The 20,376-nt window shown below is 22.5% G+C and overlaps 1 protein-coding gene across 2 annotated transcripts; it reads right to left on the reverse strand.

Moving 5' to 3' along the window:
- Positions 1–1,597: 1,597 nt before the first annotated feature.
- On the reverse strand, positions 1,598–20,228 carry LOC128952044 (echinoderm microtubule-associated protein-like 2). Of its 2 annotated transcripts, none has more exons than XM_054297370.1 (11): positions 20,123–20,228; positions 11,370–11,537; positions 9,905–10,529; positions 7,498–7,578; positions 6,918–6,943; positions 5,618–5,747; positions 4,662–4,871; positions 4,066–4,411; positions 2,805–3,062; positions 2,604–2,729; positions 1,598–2,532 (listed from the first exon to the last, which is right to left on the reverse strand). In XM_054297370.1, exons 1-11 carry the CDS (start codon positions 20,220–20,222, stop codon positions 1,705–1,707), a joined length of 2,898 nt encoding a protein of 965 aa, XP_054153345.1. In that variant the 5' UTR covers positions 20,223–20,228; the 3' UTR covers positions 1,598–1,704. The 2 variants fall into 2 exon arrangements, with proteins under 2 accessions (XP_054153345.1, XP_054153344.1); XM_054297369.1 differs by having other exon boundaries at positions 4,066–4,423.
- Between the last annotated feature and the right edge of the window lie 148 nt (positions 20,229–20,376).

The raw sequence follows: 20,376 nt of genomic DNA on the forward strand, positions 1-20,376 counted from the left end.
TGTTGTTGTAATATATATATATATATATATATATATAATAATAATAATATATATATTGTTGATATCAATATAGTTTCAGTAAAATAATTGTCATCTCATTCATCAAACTTTATTATCATTATATTGAATTAAAATTTATCATATTTTTTATTACCACATAAATCATTCATACATACCGTAAATTGAATTACAAATAGATTAACAAAAAGAAATAAATAAAATTTTTGTCTTAAATGCCAAAACGTAAACTTTTGTGTATAAAAGTTATTTAGCATAAAATCTAAGTTATATATATATACTGTATATAACATTGATTTACATAAAAATATTTCCCAAAACTAAAAAATATATAAATTATTACTAAAAATATATACTGACACTAATAATATAAAACCTTAAAAATGTTTATCTTTTCTAAATTATAAATATCTGATCTCTATTTTTATATACAGTATAATAAAAACAAAAAAAAGAAACAGATTTTTCATAGAGATATACAGTATATATATATATATTAATAATACAATAAAATATTTAATTTTTTAAAAATAATCAAAATTATAACAAAACCGGTATACAAATTATATGCTAATTTAATTATATAAATTATTATCTTATTGCAAATAAAATCAAATAAATAAATAAAATAAACACATATTTATTTAAATTAACAATTAATCATTTTATTATCATTTTTACAATTTAAAAAAAAAAATTTGTTTTTTAAGCAGTTTTAAAATATTACAACAACAAAATTTTTTTGGTTATCATTTTTCATCATAACATAAAAAAAATGTAACACTATATCAATTACTACTACTACTACAGTAAATACAAATTTGTTTGTTTGAAAAATACCGTAATTCAGAGATAAAACAAATAAAAAATAAAATATAATATAATAATAATAATAAAATAGTTACCAAAAAAAAAGTTAAGCTCACAATAAAAATCATAACTCTTAAGAAATAGAGATTATTATTATTTGTATATAAATATATTCAACACGTGATTTGATTACCAAATAAAATAAGCAAAAAAAAATCATTATTATTATTATTATAACGAATAAAAATTAACAAATAAATTATTGTTTTATTATTATTATTATTAAATTAATAGATAAATATTTTTAAATGATTGTAAATAGCACTCTATATATTCAATATTATGGGTTAAAAACTAATTATATAATTAAAACTGTTTTATGTTTTTGTAATAATATTATATTATATATGTAATGTCAATAAGTTATTTAGCATTAAATAGTTAATAGATAATGAGCTTGGTAAATTTATATATTTTTAAAATATGGATGATTGTAAATAGCAACAAATGGACGGATTTTTTTTTCACTCATAATTACATTAATTTTTAAAAAAATTGTTTGTTTGAAAAAAACAATTTAAATCAATAAGTGTTTAAAAATAATAAGCAATTATAAATATTGTATTTATATATTTAGATATATATTATATTTTTAAAAAATCAAAATTAAAAATCCGTTTATCAAAATAAAACAAACAAAAATGTTTTCGTCAATTAAAATACATTTTCAGTCAAAAAAAAATTAAAAGATATAACAAAATATATGATGAGATATAATAATAAAATAATAATATATATAACACAACATTCAATAATATACTGTATATGAAAGCGAAATTATCGGTAAATCATTATTTTTTTTTTTAAAACAATAACTCATGAGACAGTCCATTGCATGACAGTCGAGTCGCGGCCGCCGATCGATATGAGTCGCGAATCGTCGGCCATAAATCGGACACCAGTTAGATGGCCACTGTGTCCGCCGTACGAATGATTCAGACATTTCGGTTGCGGTGCCGGATAGCTGTAGACATTAATTTTACCGAAATCATCGCCGGTGGCCAACAGGCGACCGGAATGCGAACGATCGCACGTATTGACATCGCTGCCGTCGGCATTCTCTGGCCAAATACCCAGAACGTTAAAACCGAGTACCGAATTGTGCGACTGCCAGTCCAGGTCGCGGGCAATGGACATATTGTTCAACTGTCGGCAAATGGTTGCATTCCAGAACAGGTGTTCGTAATCGCCGGAACAGCTCTGAATGTAAGTACCATCTCTGGTAAAATCAAGATGTGTTATGAAACTTGAATGACCCGAACATCGGCCGATTCGGTTGTATTTGCGATATTCTTCGGAAACCTGATAGACATAGATATGATTATCGCGTGAACCGAGAGCCAGAAAGCGTCCGTCGGGCGAAAACTTGACGCAATCTATTTGTTCGTTTCCGTCCGAATGCATTGATATCATCTGACGGGTTGTCGAATCCATTACTATCCATCGGCTGCTGGTCGTTGTGAAAACCAATACGGAACCGTCGGGCGAAAAAGCGGCCGAATGTATGGCTTCGCCCATATCCTTACTCCAGACGGCTGTATGCGATAACGTATCCCACAAGTGGACAGTCTTGTCATAGCCGGCTGTTATAAACTGGTTTTGTGTCGGATGTATAGCCAGTGCCCACAGTTCTTCAGTGTGACCCTTAAATAATAATAATAATATTATTAAATTAAATTATAGACTAAATTAGTAAATCTTGAATCAATCAATACCTGAACCACTAATGAAAAATTCAGTGCAAGTGTGCCCTGAAGTATACAATTTTTAGTGGTGCCCACCATTAACATCGATCCCTTTCCAGTGGTCAGTGTACGGACGCCACCGAACTGGTCGGGTAGCTAAACAACAACAAACAGATCATTAATTAGCATTAATTTTTTTACAGACATTTTATTTTGCCGGTTAATACATACTTTAGCCTCTCTTCCAGTCCGACTAAGCATGAAATCCCATTCGACAATACGTTTGTCTTTGCCGCCACCCGTTACCACCGATCCATCTTTCAATACGCAAATAGTAAAGACACCGCCATCGTGTGCACCATAGACTGCCCGAACTGGCCGATTGGATCCTCTTTGCCAGACCATTATATTGCCATTTGAATCGCCAGTTAATAGCTCTCCCATATCGTTATAAGCCATACACAGAATATATTTCGGTTTTTCTTGTTTCTGATGAAAGATTAAAACCGAAACCAAAAAAAAATTAAAAAAATAAAATACAAAAACTTATTTTTAAAATTTTTTTTAAAAGTTCACTTCGCATAGAGAGAGAGAGAGAGAGAGAGAGAGAGAGAGAGCAAATATATCGCAGAAAAATCAAAAAATTTAAAAATAAATTTCAAGAAAAAAAACTTCCTTTTCCACGATTTTTCTCATATATAAGTGAAGTGAGAAAACAATTTCAACAAAAAATAAAAATATAAGAAAATCGTTTATTATTATTATTATCAAAGACTGTGTGTTTTGAGAGTGACTTTTCTCTCTCAAAAACTATGGTAAAGAAGTAGAAGAAGTGGTAGAAGAAGTCATGCATTCAGTCAAAAGCTAAGCGAAGAGAAAACTAGTTTTTTGTTTTGTTCACAAAAATCTTTTTCTCAAAGAATAAAAAAAAAGGTTTTCATACCATTTCTCATCGAAATTACACCAAAAATAACAAACAAAATAATAATACTTATATATATATATATATATTGTATATATAAAAATCACAACAAAAAAACCGATACAACAGGACTACTACTACTRCTACTATTAAAACTACTAATCTATAGGTAAGTGTGTGTTTGGCTTTTAGATGTACATCAATATTATTAATGAAAAAAAACAAAAAAAACTAAAAACAATTTTAAAACCATAAGAGAAATGTTTGTGTCAATTGAAAAGAAATGCTATTATGATCTCTCTCTCTCTCTCTCTCTCTCTCTCTCTCTCTCTTAAAAACAATAATAAAAAAATAATAAAACAACTCAATAAAAAACAACAACAAACAACTCTTATATAAAATACGATTTGATTGATTGGGAAATTCAATACACAGACAGACAGACAGACACATTAAGTGTATATATCAGATGCACTGATAAGTAAAGAGAGAGAGAGAGAGAGAGAGAGCGAGAGAGAGAAAGAAAGAGAGGGTAGGGCTCATCCCATTAAAAGTTATACAAACCATTACCTCAAAAATACCCAATTTTTTCGATAGAGATCCGCCCTCCATATCCCAAAAGTGTATATGACCTTTACCGACGGTGGTCAGTGCAAATCGGTCCATCGGATGAAAGTCGACGGCCAGTACGGGATCGCAACTGGTTTTTGTTTCGGTAATTTTGTGTCCTTTGTCGGTCTTTTGCCAATCCCATAGCGAAATGGTATGTTCGTTGGACTCGTCGATTACACACAAATGGTTTCCGCCGTCCAGTTTGGAAAAGGCCAGACACAGTATACTGCGGTCGAAGTCACCGTTTTGGCCGATTATGTGCAACGTATTCAAACTAACCGAATCCCAGATACGTACATGTGCTCTACGCTCACGTCTATTATTATTATCAATAATAATAATATTAATTATATAATTTTTTAGTTGTAAAAAACTAATTATTAATAGTTAGAAAAAACTTACATAATTTTATCATTTTTATTATTATTTCCCAGTTATAGTATGTTAGTGTTAGTTATATAAGAAAAAAATTAATACCAAAGTTATAAAGGGGGTATGCATGCATTTTTTTGACAATTTATTATATATATATATATATATTGTAGATTCAATACCTGTCCAAACTGGCTACCTGTCCCGTAGCAATGAGCAATCGATTGGGATGTACTGTCAAACATTTAATATCGTCGGTGTGTCCCAAATAGTGTCGTTGGATCTGATCTTCGACATTGTAGAGTACGACTACGGCAGCGATAAAGTAGACAATCTCACCGGTCGGCAACAAAAACAAGTTATGTCTACAATCGCGACCCCGATATCCGTAACTTTTTTTTGAAATTAAAAAAATAAATAAATATAATTTATAGTAAACAGAAAATAATGTTAATTTATTATGAAAATTTAAACAATAAATTAAAAATATTTTTTTATTATTATTAATTGTTGACAACCAGGTGTTCCCTCACAAGAAGGATGAAGAGGAGGAGGAGGAAAGGGGTTATTATTTCAAGACAACAACAAAAAGCGTATCAATAAATAATTAACCAGAAAATAAAATATTGAATAAATAAATATAAATAACTAAACTATTTGTTATTATAATTTTGTTATATATATATATTAAAAAAAACAATAATAATAATATATTCATTACTAAAATAAAATTATAAATATCGTGCAAATCTTGTTTAACACTGACATACATTTTTTGAGAGATAAGTTTAGATTTAATTTTATTTTTAAATTTATTTTTATGTATATATATATATATATATATATATGTAGTATAGTATTAAAATGTAGTTTAGATGCAAATCGAAATAATGTTATGATAATAATAATAATAATAATAAAATCTAAATGATATTATTATCATTATTATACCTGTAGTTAGAGTCATTGAATAGTCAACAAAAAATAAATAAATAAAAAAATACTGTATTAGCTATAATAATATCTAACTTAATGACCAAAAAATTAATATCAATAGGTAAATAATAATAGAGAGGAGGCTGGGGGGGGTCTAAATGATAATAATAATAATGTTATTATTTTATTTCAATATACTTACACCCATTCAAGCTTAAGGCGTTGTGTGGGCGGACTATTGACTTTGTTTAATGAATAACTGTGCAATTGGTCGGTCGGTATGTGTACCACTAGTGGATGTCCTCTAAGGTAAATACGAATTATGCCGTCCTCTAAATAATAATAATAATAAATTTTTAAAAATATATTAGTATTATATAATTATAATAATATCAATTTTTTCAATGAATTTTTTGTTTGTTTATTTGGTACACAAAATAAAAATGCATTTTTTTACTCCTATTTTATTAGAGTTAATAAATATCACTACATATAAGGTAACAAAAATAGTAATACAACTTAGATATTACTAAATCTAAACTTTATTTTTTTTAAGTAATAATAATATTAATAATATCTAAACATGTATTTAATCACAAAAAATATTACTAATTAGTTAATATGTGTAGGATTTTTTAAAAAAATCTCAATGATATTGATTATTATGATTATCTGATATAAGATATTATTATTATTATTATTACATAATATGATCTTATATGATATAATTTATTATATTATAAAAAAAATTGTGTTAAGTTGATCTTATTTTTTATTTTAAAAAATATATTAATAATAACATAAATATGTTTTAATTTACAAATTTTAAACTCCAAAATTTTTTATTTTAATATAATTAAATATATTTTTAACAAATAATAATAACTAGTTTGGCAGCAAACTAACTAACAAAAAATAAATATATTTCAATATTAAAATTAAAATTTTATTTTTTTTAAGTTATAGTTTTATTTTAGTTAAGTTTATGGCTCAGGAATGCCATGAGTTGGCGGTTAAGCCCTTGAGATATGAGGAGCTCTTCCTTCCGAAACAAACAAATAAAGCAAAAAAAATAAAATAAATAAAATAATAATAACTAAAAAAACAAACAACAAGTTTGTAATGACATTATTATCTATTAATATTTATAATTTAATTATATATATATATATAGATATTATAATCTAATGTAAAAAAAATTTTAAGTTATATTTTTTCAACTGTAAAACCCTTAAAAAACAATTGTCTATTATTATTATGGCTTTCAAAAAAAGTGTCTATTATTAGAACTCTATTATAATTATATTATATTATTATAATTGTATAATACATACAAACAAAAAACAAATAACTAATTTTGGTAGTTAATAATTATCATATAATCATTTTGTGTTTGTGTGTTAAAAAAATAATGATTAATGTAAATATTGTCGCGCTATTCATAACTTAAACATTAAAAAACATTGAAAATTAAAAAAAATAATTTAAAAATTCATACAAACCTTGATTATGAGTGGCTTCCTTAGTACTAATTAATAAAATTAAATAAATAAAAAAACATTTATTAGAGAAAAAACAATATATGTGTTATAAATATGATAATAATTCATTAAATAATAATAATTTTAATGAATATCATCAAAAAAAACAAAAATAAATATTGAATGAATAGAGAAAGAGAGGCGTTTAAAAAGCATTGAGAAAATATTATTATTATTAAAAGACATTTATATTATAAGACAATTAAAGGCATTATTATTATTATAATAAACATTTATATTACAAGTTTTAGTTTTGATGAGATAGTGAAAAAATAGTAACCAAAAAAAACCAATTCATGCATTATTTTTACTACCGATAATAAATATCTACTATAAAAGCAATTATATAAATAGTTTTTTTAAAAATAAATTTGATATAATATATAGTAAATCCATCACCAATTAGAGAGAGAAAGAGAGATAAATATTGACATTTTTGTTTTCAATATTTTTTTCCTAATATCAGTGAGAAATTTAAAGCCCCGACAGGTTTCATAAAAAATATGTTTTTTATTATTATTTAGTTTTTTTTTATTGTTACCCATGTCTGATGTGGTTTATAGCACCGGTAGATGATGTTCTCATAACATGAAGATTAAATAGTGACCCACTGGTCATCCGTCTATATATACAGACATATAAAAATAAATTATATATATATATATATAACATATGTAATATCATACATAAACCCATAATACAAAATTAGTACTGTATTACTACTAGATAATACTCATTGAATATTATTATTATCATATTTGAGTGAAATTAATTTATCAGAAAGTAATTATATATATATTAAATGTCAACTATTTGTTAAAAATATTAAATTAATGAACATTTGTGTGTAGAGCCTTATACTGTATAAATAATTAATATAATATATACTGTAATATGCTATTGCATTATTACAGTATAATAATATAATTAAAAATTTCCGACTAATATGTAAATTTATGAATAATTTAAAACTTCAAACAAAAATTGTCACACATTGTCAATGTGGTAATAATTTTTTTTTATTTTGTTTGCCTAATTTGTAAATTATACTTTTTTAAATAATTATATTTTTTTAAAAACAACAACACGACTAGACGTCTAATAATTGGTCTAGGTAATATATATATATATATAAATTTATATATATATACTGTATATACCAATGTAGTAAACTGATAATAATCATGAGATATAATGTAATAATTAAGAAAAAAAAGGTTAAAAATTTTATTATAAAATTATTATTTTTTAAAGTCATCATCATCATATCATCATAATTGTAAAAAAAACACAAATCGTTAATATTATATTACAACATAATAATAATGTATGTAATCATAATAATGATATAAATTTTTGTTTCATATATATATGTCTGACTCTATATATATATATATAGTATGCATATTATTATATTATTATAATATGTTACTATACTATACTATAGTATATATTATGAAAAAAATATAAATTATATTCAGAGCACACAAAAATATGCGTGAGTTATGGCAACCAAACTAATACTGTATAGTATTGTATGTATACATGTGTGTGAAATAATATGTTTTTATTTTTAATAACACACACACACTCACAGAATATTACGGTAACTAAACTACAGTACAAATCACTAATAATGTATTAACAAAAAACAATAATAATAAAAAACAATTTGTCTCTCAATGTTAATAAACTCTAAATGTTTTGAAGTAATATAATAAGTATTAATAATAACTTATAATATATGCGAAATATATGCTATCAACAAAAAAAAACTAAATTTAAATAATTATAAATATATATATAAAAAATTAAATATTATTCTAATTATATTTTTCTCCATTATTTTAAATTAGTTATAATTTATAACAAATACCTAAATAACTACTTTAATATACAAATAATAAAAATAAAATAATAATAATAATAATTTTTTACATATAAATAAATATTTGCAAAATTAAAATAAAAACAATAAAATATTTTCTATTATTTTTTTATAATAAAAAAATAATGTTGTCTCAAAATGAGGCACAAAATTATTTATTTAGTTTTTTATTACTAAAAATAATAATATTATTATTATTACTACTTTATAATAATAATAATATAATAGATTATATTCTGTATAGATATCTAGTTTTTTATTGTTGAAATTATAACACAATTTTATAGATTATAATTATATAAAAATATATAATAATAATATTTATATATTTTTTAGTACTCATTATTTTATAACCTGAATTATTATCTATCATTAATTGTCATTTTTTCGTAATAATAATATTGATAATAAAGGTCACAATAGTATTTAATAATAATAAATTGATAAAAATAAATTACTATATAGTCTAACTTTAGATATAATTATAAAACATTAATTAATGAGCAACAGCATCCTAATTAATATGTATAATAATAATAATAATATTTTTTTATAACTATATAAAAAATAACAATATAAAAATAATTAAATAGTTGATTGAATCGTTAATACAATGTATATATAAATAGTAATATTAAAAAAAACTACTAAAATTAATATATATTTATAATCACTAATCGTTTAATCACTTTTTCATCTGTATATGATTTTACTATAATATATGTATATCAACGATGATAATAATCTTAATGATTGCATTGATTATATAAATATATATATATAAAACTAAAATTAGCATTAAATAACAAAACAAAATAATTAAAAAAAATTAATAACTACTTTATATGCATTATAACAATAGACAGACACACTGTTTGTTAATAAATAAAACACAAAAATAAGGTTATAATAAAACAAATGATTACAAATACAAACAAATAAATTTTTATAAAAAAAATTCAAAAAAAAAACAAACTAATGTTTAATAATTACTTTTTTCAAAAACAACAACAAAACAAATAATCAATAATTAAATGAAATATAAGGAGACAGTCATTACCTATTGGACAGATCCATGGGATTGCCTCTAAACTCTTGACTGGCCGACCATTTCCGCATCGATACCAAGTTTGAAGTTGAGGACGAATACGACGACCGGTGGTGATCCCGTTGTGGCGTATGTCTGGGCGATGTACCCGACAATGGCGTATGGGTTCGGTAACTGTTAGACGACTGGGACGGCGATGGCGACGGTACTGGCGATCCGCTGTTTGACGAACTATGACCTCCGCCACCTCCTCCTCGGTCGCTGTTGCTATGGAGGGAATTGTTGGACGGATAGTGTGTAAGGCGTCGGTGACCGTTGACCACTGGCTGACCAGACGGTGCACCCATTGTTCCTCCGTTGCTGCCATTGATGGACTGATTGCCGGCATTTCCATTGATTAATAGATTGTTTTTCAGTCCATTTATACCATTAGTATTATTATTATTATTACCATTTATATTGTTGGTGTTGTTATTATAATTAACATTATTTCTTGAATTATTTGGACTATAAATTGAAGAATTGCTATAACTTCTTAACGATGATAAATGTATGCCTTTATTATTATTATTATTATTATTATTATTATTGAATGTATTGTTTGGCAGTGTTGTTGATGTAGTAGTAATGACCGGTGCTATTGATTAAATTGGGAATGAATGGGGAAATAATAATTTAATATATAATTTAAAATTATAATTAATACATAATAATAATAATGATAACTCTTTTTATTTTATTTTAGGGTAAATCAAGTTTTTTTGTGTAATAAATTAATTTTTTTTGTTGGTTGAAATGTTTTTTTAAATGAATTGCAATTTAATAAAATTAAAATTTCTTACTAATAGCATAGCCTAATAAATCTTCATATAAATGGGATTTTGAATCATAAAAATAAAAATATTTTCCTTAACAACAACAACAACAAGAAAAAAATTTGGGGAAAAAATCAGTCATATATTGGTTTAACCGATAAGTAATATATTTTGTGTGTGTCTGTGTAATAATTTATATGTAAATAAATGATAATATTCAGTATAATTGTGGATATAAAGTGTTTATCGACAATAAATATATATATATATATATATATATATACAACTGTATATATATATATATATATATATATATATATATAATTTATATATCGATAAAATTATAAACTGTTATATATTTGGTCCAAAAAAATAATTATCTTTTAAAAAAAATAATTATCATAATTATATTCCAATACATATAAAACTTATAATACCAATAATAATAATAATAAATAGCTATAACTTTTTATATAAATATATATATATAAATTGGGTGCTAATATAGATGTCAAATGATAAGATAATTACAAGTTAGCCGTATATAAGAAAAAATTATATAATCAATTTGTTTACTAATAATAATAATAATTATTACACAAATATATCTATCTATATATAAAAAAATAAGTTTCACAAAAACAAGTGATACCCATCCATACCTCTGCCCTCGAGTTGAGTAACCCGTCTCAACACATCAGCCAATGTACTCCTGAGACATACAATTTCATCGCACTGTTCGCTTAATTTTCTCTCTAAATCTACGACCCGTTGCTGGAGGTGCTCGTGATCTGCGTGAGTGCCGGTGCTGTTGGACAGGAAGCTATCATCTGTTTGTTTGGTTGGTTGGGATTTGAGTTGAAATTTTTTTGAAAACACAAAAACAATAAAATAAATTAATATAATTAATTAAAGTTTTTTTCTATCTATTTTAAAAAATAATTTATATATTAACTTTTAAACTAACTTTTATTTAACATTTATTTTTTTACACACTCGACATATTTTACATTCAATTATAAGTAGAGTATATACAATATATATATTGTTTATACAATATTTAATAATAATAATATTTCTACTATTATTGTGTATTTTTTTCTATTGCTAACAAAATAAAAATCACTTTTATGGTTAAAATCAATTCACTTAAATAAACATAACTATATATATATATATATATATATATATAATTTTTAAAAGTTGTTAAGATATAATAAATACAACTAATAATAAAAATAATATACACACACAAAAAACCGTTAAAAACAGGCTTTTATTGTATAATGTATTTATGAAATGCTTATGAAATCATTTATTATTATTATTATTATTTTCTATGGATGTCTTACACACTATAATAAAATTATAAAAATCATTTACAACTATACAGACAGACAGACACACACACAAACACACACAGTCACAGACACATGAATTTATATATTTATCTATCAAAATATAAAATAAATAAATGATAAATATTGGTTTGAAATAAATAATTTATTTAACTTTGTATTTGAAATAAAATTATATTCAAACTATTGATATCCAAAYAACAASAACAAGARAGAAAGAAAGAAAGAGAGAGAGAGAGAGAGAGGTCTCGCAWATATAAAAATCATAACTCAAAATTAAACTGTATTTAAAAAAAAYTTTTATATATATATACGTATATATGTGGTGGAAACTACTCATGATTTAGCATAAATTATTCAAATTAAGAGATACCGGTGCTCACCGTGTCGTGTATTATATGTATAGGTATGTGTGTGTGTGTGTGTGTGTGTGTGTGTATAATATATATGTGTGTGTGTATAATATATTAGCTAAACAAAAATTTTTGTTTTATATCCCCTTAACATTTGTTTTTAAAGGGATAACTAACTATATATTTTTTATTTATAAAAGTTTTAATCATACATAGCATATGGGTTTTAAAAATACAACATATTATATATCATATATATATATAATATAACTTTTAAATGGGCAGTTCATTCAAGTTAGTTGTTTAACTAAAAAAATGATTTATATATGATATATAAATATATAAAATAAAATACCGGTATATAACCTTAAATATACAATATATATATATACTATACTAAAAAAATATACAGTAATAAATGTGTTATATAAATATATTTTAATGCAAAGTCATGTATAAATGTTTTATTGTTTTTTATTTTGTTTGTTGGTTGAGAAACGAGATTTGTTAATAATAATAATAATAATAATAATAATAATAATAATAATAATAATAATAATAATAATAATAATAATAATAATAATAATAATAATAATAATAATAATAATAATAATAATAATAATAATAATAATAATAATAATAATAATAATAATATAATAATAATAATAATAATAATAATAATAATAATAATAATAATAATAATAATAATAATAATAATAATAATAATAATAATAATAATAATAATAATAATAATAATAATAATAATAATATAATAATAATAATAATAATAATAATAATAATAATAATAATAATAATAATAATAATAATAATAATAATAATAATAATAATAATAATAATAATAATAATAATAATAATAATAATAATAATAATAATAATAATAATAATAATAATAATAATAATAATAATAATAATAATAATAATAATAATAATAATAATAATAATAATAATAATAATAATAATAATAATAATAATAATAATAATAATAATAATAATAATAATAATAATAATAATAATAATAATAATAATAATAATAATAATAATAATAATAATAATAATAATAATAATAATAATAATAATAATAATAATAATAATAATAATAATAATAATAATAATAATAATAATAATAATAATAATAATAATAATAATAATAATAATAATAATAATAATAATAATAATAATAATAATAATAATAATAATTTTCATGAGCAATGCAAAAAACAATGGCAACAAAATATTATAAATATATATTAATATATATATATACTGTATATATCGTATATAATTTTTATGTATAGAAACTTACATTATTTGAGATATATTATTATTATTATTATTAATATAATACTAATAATAATATTATAATAATTTACTTTTGCATTCAATATATAATACGCTCTGTTTGCTAAATGCTTGATATAATTGTCGATATTTTTTCCATACATTAAAAATATATGTAAAAAAAATTAATGAATAATTACAATAATAATAATAATAGTAAACCTGAAAGGAAAAGCTCTAATAATAATAATAATAAAAAACATTAATTAATTGGTTATCGATTTTACTATTATTATAAACACCTTTTATTATTATATCATAGAAAATGTCAATATTTTTAAGTTTACATATTTTTTCAAATTTCAATTATTCAACTAAAACCTATAAGTGCTGTGAAACAAACATGAAATGCAATTATTGTTAATCACCTAATCATTTATTTATCTAAATTACAAAACATAATTAATATAATATAATATATTTACTGTATATATAAAAAAACATGTTAATAATCACAACAAAAAAATCAAACACACATATAATTACATTTGCAGTAATATTAATTACAATACTAGTTATTAAATGATATAATATAGGTATTAACTAACAGTAAAACTTAATTTTAAATAATACAATAATAATAATTTAATTTAAATATTTCATTATATATTAAAAAACTAAAAATTCATGATTAATCAGTAAAAAATATACATATATAATAATATGAATAATAAATTGTCAACAAATCTAAACATTAATACCATACCATAAAACAGCAAAAATAATTAATTAAATACTATTAAGTTAGATTAAAATCAAAAATAAATTTATTTATTATTTTTTTTGTTTGTTAATTTCAATTCAAATATCCTTTAACTTAAAATTAAACCGTTAAGATAAAATGTATTAGCAATTAATTTATTTTACTGTTTTTTTTTGTTGAATACATAAAATAAATTAACTAATAGTATTAAAAATGGCAATTATGCATGGTTTACAATAGCAGCTTGATCAATTATTCAAATGTATGTTAGACTAAACTAAAAATAATACTAACAAACAATAATAATAATAATCGCCCAAAAAAATCGTGACCCAAAGTCATTCACAAATTAATTTAGTCTTTAATTTTTATTTTTATTTTCTCTCTTCAATAAACACATAACAATCACATTATAAGTGCTTTTTAATATTTAATTTATTTTTGTTTTATTTAGTTTTTTTATATATGTTTGTAATGCAAATGGTGTTTGAAATAAAAGTCAATTTTGGTTTTATTATTAAAAGATAACAAAACTCTAAAACTGTGTACTTTTAACAATATATTTAAGAGAGAGAGAGAGAGAGAGAGAGAGAGAGAGAGAGAGAGAGAAATACTAGATAAACAATATGTTATTATTTTGTGTGATAAAAGCCATTAAAATAAAAATATTATATAATTTAGGATTCATTATGCATATATAAAAAATGTTTGTATATTTCATATAAATGTTTTGATTATTAAAAAAATATATTATAAAATAGTTGTTATAGTATAAAAACACACTTATAAAAAACTAATTTACAAAAAAAAATAATAAACAATAAGCTATTGTGAAAATATTAAAAAATATTTTGAAGATAACTAAATGACACATTGCGTGAAAAAATATTACCGTAATTGAAAAAATATTTATAATAATAATAATAAATTAATCACTTTTGATATATATTTTCAAAATCTAATAATAAGATAACACAACATTATTATTAATATATAGTAATATCCATATTTGTATTTAATAAAAAAAACATTTTACATTGAAAATATCTAAAATAAAATATTTGTTGTATATATTTAAAAAAATATTACAAATTATATAATAATAAATGATACTATGATATGAAAAATTATATTTTATTAAAAATATGTTTGCTTTAAAAAAATAACAACAAATTGCAATGTTTTATAATATATAAATATCATATATAGCTATGATTGTGTGATTAAATGCAAATTTTTATTATTTTTAAACAAAAATTAATTCACGTCCGTATAACTAATTTTTTTATTTGCTGTTTGTTGTTGTTATAAATCATAAAAATATATATGCATTTAATTTAAATAATTAAAAAAATGAGAGAAATTTTATATTTAATGATAGTTATAACAACAACAAAATAATTATAATAATACACTGTTTTATATTTATTTATATAGCAGTTATAAAAAAAATTATTTAAAATAAAAATATCAACAATAGATTTCCGCAATAAATAATACTAAATAATAATAATAACTCATCGACAGTTATTTCAATATCTATTATATTAATATAAATTTATAAATAAATAAAAATTGTAATAATAATTGCAATAATAAACTTGATTTCTATGAAATGAAATAATATAAAAAAAGTAAAAAATGCGTCTATTTTTTCTATTAAAAAAAACAAATAACGAAAATATAAATTTAAAATACTATTCTCACGATATATATATATATATATATATAAACTAAATATTATATACATATAAATAAAATAAAATTCAACAAAAATTTTTTAAATCAGACATTAATTTATTTTTTTTAAAAAAAAGTAACAAAAAATTGTCTGCAATTTCAAGTAATTCAAGTACTGCTCCACAAGAGATCCACAATTTATTTATTATTTTATTTATTATTAGTATTGATATTATTACTAAATATTTTTATTATTATTATTAATTCAAACAATTTATTTTTTTTAGATAAAAAACTTTCATGTCATCCGATAGTATCATTAAATAATTTATTTTATATAAAAAATAATATTTTATTTTTATTATTATCATTAAACAAATTATTTTTTATATACATTTTATTTTGTATACATAATACTTAAAATAGCGAAAATTTTCCGTAAGATCCTTCAAAAAAATTGTTATTATACTACTACTACTAATAATAATAGTATATAATTTATATACAATAATAAATCAAGTAATTACCATTCAATTATATAACACATTTTTTTTGCTAAATAGTATATTATAAAAATTATATACAATTATTTAATTATCAATTATGCGCCAAAAATATTTTCAGCATAATTTTTTAAATAATAAATTATAACAACAATTTTTTTTTGAATTGTAAAATTATAAAAAAAATACAAAATTGCTAATTTATTAACACACACATAAAATTAGCATTATTAGCATTATTATTACTACTATTTAACACCCACTCTCAACAAATATTGTTTATTTTTGTTTTGAATAGTTATTAGATAACTAACTAAAATAAAAAAATTTTTGATACAATATTATATCAATTATTATTATTGTTAACACTTTTAGGTGCTCATAAAATAAAGTAATTACACATTTTTAACATTCCTATATTTAAAAAAATTTATTATAGCGGTATATATCAAAACAAAATAAACATATATTCAATAAAAATGTGTCAATATATATATATATATAATATTGTGTAAATTGTTATCATAATATAAGTTTATATATTATTATAGTAAGTGTTCATTTAACTTAATAATAACAATAATAATAAATGCAATTAATTTATAGTATACTACTAACTAATAGGTTATAAAGATGGGTGCAAAAAATGTGGGAAAAAGTTTAACTTTAAATATAGGCGCCAAACATTTACATGTGTAAATGTAGATAAAATTAAAGTAAACAAATAGATAGCCCTATTAAAGAGCTTTAAAACAGTGTGCCACATGTGTTTGTTTACTTCTCCACATCGACGGCAAACCTCAAGAAAATGGCACCAAAGAAGACAAATCTCGACGCCCGACGGACACTCGAATTCCTGTGGAACAATGGCCAAGATGACCCGAAGTTTTTGATGATGGCCACAGGAATACCCAAGACCACCGTATACCGATTGGTCAAAAGGCTACGGGAAGGTAAAGGGGTCGAACGGAAGCCTGGCTCTGGTCGACTTCCAAAACTGTCAGCTAATGATAAGCGACGGGCTACCCAATTGGCCAATAATAACCCGATGACCAGCTCTGGTTGGATATCGGGTGAAATGTCCAAAAGAGGTAGTCCGCCGGTATCTCGCTGGACAGTTTGGAGGTCATTAAAAAAGTCGGGACTTCTTAAATGGCTCCCACAGCCTGTCACTGTCACCACAACACTGGCATTGTCAAAGGGAACAATTACCGCCGAAAAGTACCAGGACATCCTAGATGAAAATATGGCCACCATTGATGTCCTGTATCCCGACGGCTTTGTTTTCCAACAGGACAATGCCAGTGCCCACAAAGCACGGACAACAACACAATGGTTCCGTGATAATGGATATGAGGTCATCGACTGGCCAGCAGTTTCGTGTGACCTCAATCCTATCGAAAATCTATGGAGGCTCATGAAGGATGCCCTGGAGAAAGAATTAGAGCGCTCCGTAGATAACTGGATGGCAAAAATCGAAGAGATATGGGAGGTTTGTGCTCCAAAACATATAGAGAGCTTAATTGGAAGTATGGATTCCCGATTAGAAAAGTGTATTGCCGCCAATGGGGCAAAAATTAATTATTAATTATTATTATTTTTTGATTATATATATTACTAATTTGTTGTGCAATAATATTTAATTTATTAAATCAATTAAAAATCAATTTTAAACACAATTAATTTATTCCCATATTTTTTGCACCCATCTTTATACAGTATATATATTTTTTAATTGACATACCATACCCTAGTGTAATAGTAATAAACCATTTATATATATGGCAACCGTTTATTTTATTAATAAATAAAAAACAAAATAAAAATCAATATATATATATATATAAAAAAGGTATGTCTGTATTATAATATAATACTATTATACATATATTGTTTAGCCGGTAATTAGGGTCAAAAACCTTGGTATTAATAAATAAATAGACAGTATATAAGTATATAAAAATTTACTCGACATATATGTAAAGTAGTTTAATAATAATAATAATAATTTTGTGTTTAAACCATATAAATAGCATTTGAAAGTTTGAAATATAAAATATGATTTTTAAAGTACAACAGTTGTGCTAAACACCTGCCTATCCTCTCTCTCTCTCTCTCTCTTTCTTTCTTTCTTTCCGGTGGTCAGCCATACCCTTCCCAACCATACACAYACACACACAGAGCACCTGCAGATAAGGGTATACACACACACACACACACACACCATATGTTGAGATTGAGTGATGTCTTTTAACTACCATTACTATACACTAGTCTACGGGTATAACAATAAGCCATAAAAATATTACTACTACTATAATATAATACTGTACTCACAAACTAATGCATCAATGATTGTATGAAAGTTTTTTCACATACAATAAGTTTTGTGCCCAACTCTCTCTCTCTCTCTCTCTCTCTCTCTCTCTCTCTCTCTCTCTCTCACTGTATGTATGCGCTAACCATTAGGAGGAAAGCTATTATAGTTTAACTATTAAATGAAAAATTATATATATATTGAAGTCAAGGACACAGTGGTATGTAATTGTGATTTATAAAAATAAAAAATATTTTAACCAAAAAAGTAGATTGTTTTTGAAACTAATTTATTATAAAATACAAAAAAAAAATAATGAATCAAAGAGATATCAATTCAATTAGTTTATTTCCAGTGATAATAATACTAATACATATTGATATAATTTTATTGCTAATTAGTGTATAGAGAGAGAGGATATCAACTAAAAAATGGTATTTTAATTTATTTCTAATAACTTGTTATTAGTTAAGAGAGAGAGAGAGAGAGAGAGAGAGAGAGAGAGAGAGAGAGAGAGAGAGAGAGAGAGAGAGAGATAGAAGTATATCTCCCGGTGCTTAAAAAAACTAGTAATTTTAAGGGGATTTATATATATATTGGTATTATATTTAGGGATTAATGGCATTTCAAACGTGTTGTGTGAATATACTGTATATATAGATAACTATTTTATTATTTATTTATATATMTATATTTTTTTTGAAATACATTTTATTATAAGTAGTGTTAGTCATAAATGTCATAAATATTGTTAATAATTGATTAAAAAAACACTTTATATAAAATAACAATTATTATTATAATAAACAATATGCTTGTATATAAATTATATTCTCTCTCTCTCTCTCTCTCTCTCTCTCTCTCTYTCTCTCTTAATTTAAGTACAAAATGATAAACTATAGCAAATAAAACATTGTATTATTTTATTTTTTAAAAACAAATTATTAATATAATAACCTAAATATATCACACATTCAGACAATCATATATATGTGATATTTAGTCTATTGATTGATAGGATTTATATCATATATCAACAAACATATCAAACAAATATATATAAATTTATTTTTAAAAAATATATACATATTATTTAAACAACAAAAAAAATAGTGTAAAATTCAAATAATAATAATACAAACCATTATTAATGTTAAGATCGACTAAATTATTGTTAAGATGAGTATCGTTTTGATGATAATTATTATTGTCACTGGTATTTGAATTACCATTGATTGCCATTAATATATTATTATCATTATTATTGGTATTATTAATAATATTATTAGTAGTATTCATATTATTATTATTATTATTATTAATATGGTTTTCAACAACAATTTCACTGTTATTACTAATATTGATGACATCACTGTTGTTACTGTTATTAATTATA

The sequence above is a fragment of the Oppia nitens genome, unplaced genomic scaffold (assembly GCF_028296485.1).
Source record: "Oppia nitens isolate AA-2021 unplaced genomic scaffold, nextdenovo-longstitch-racon4-pilon3 scaffold1_pilon_pilon_pilon, whole genome shotgun sequence".
In the NCBI taxonomy this organism is placed as follows: Eukaryota; Metazoa; Arthropoda; class Arachnida; order Sarcoptiformes; family Oppiidae; genus Oppia; species Oppia nitens.

Excerpts from the sequence above, each read along its gene's own strand:
- LOC128952044 (XM_054297369.1), bottom strand. The coding sequence starts at position 20,222 with ATGGCAATCAATGGTAATTCAAATACCAGTGACAATAATAATTATCAT. Across the intron at positions 10,530-11,369 it reads TACTCAACTCGAGGGCAGAG|CACCGGTCATTACTACTACA; the intron begins GTATGGATGGGT and ends TTTAATCAATAG. Across the intron at positions 7,579-9,904 it reads CCCATGGATCTGTCCAATAG|ACGGATGACCAGTGGGTCAC; the intron begins GTAATGACTGTC and ends CTGTATATATAG.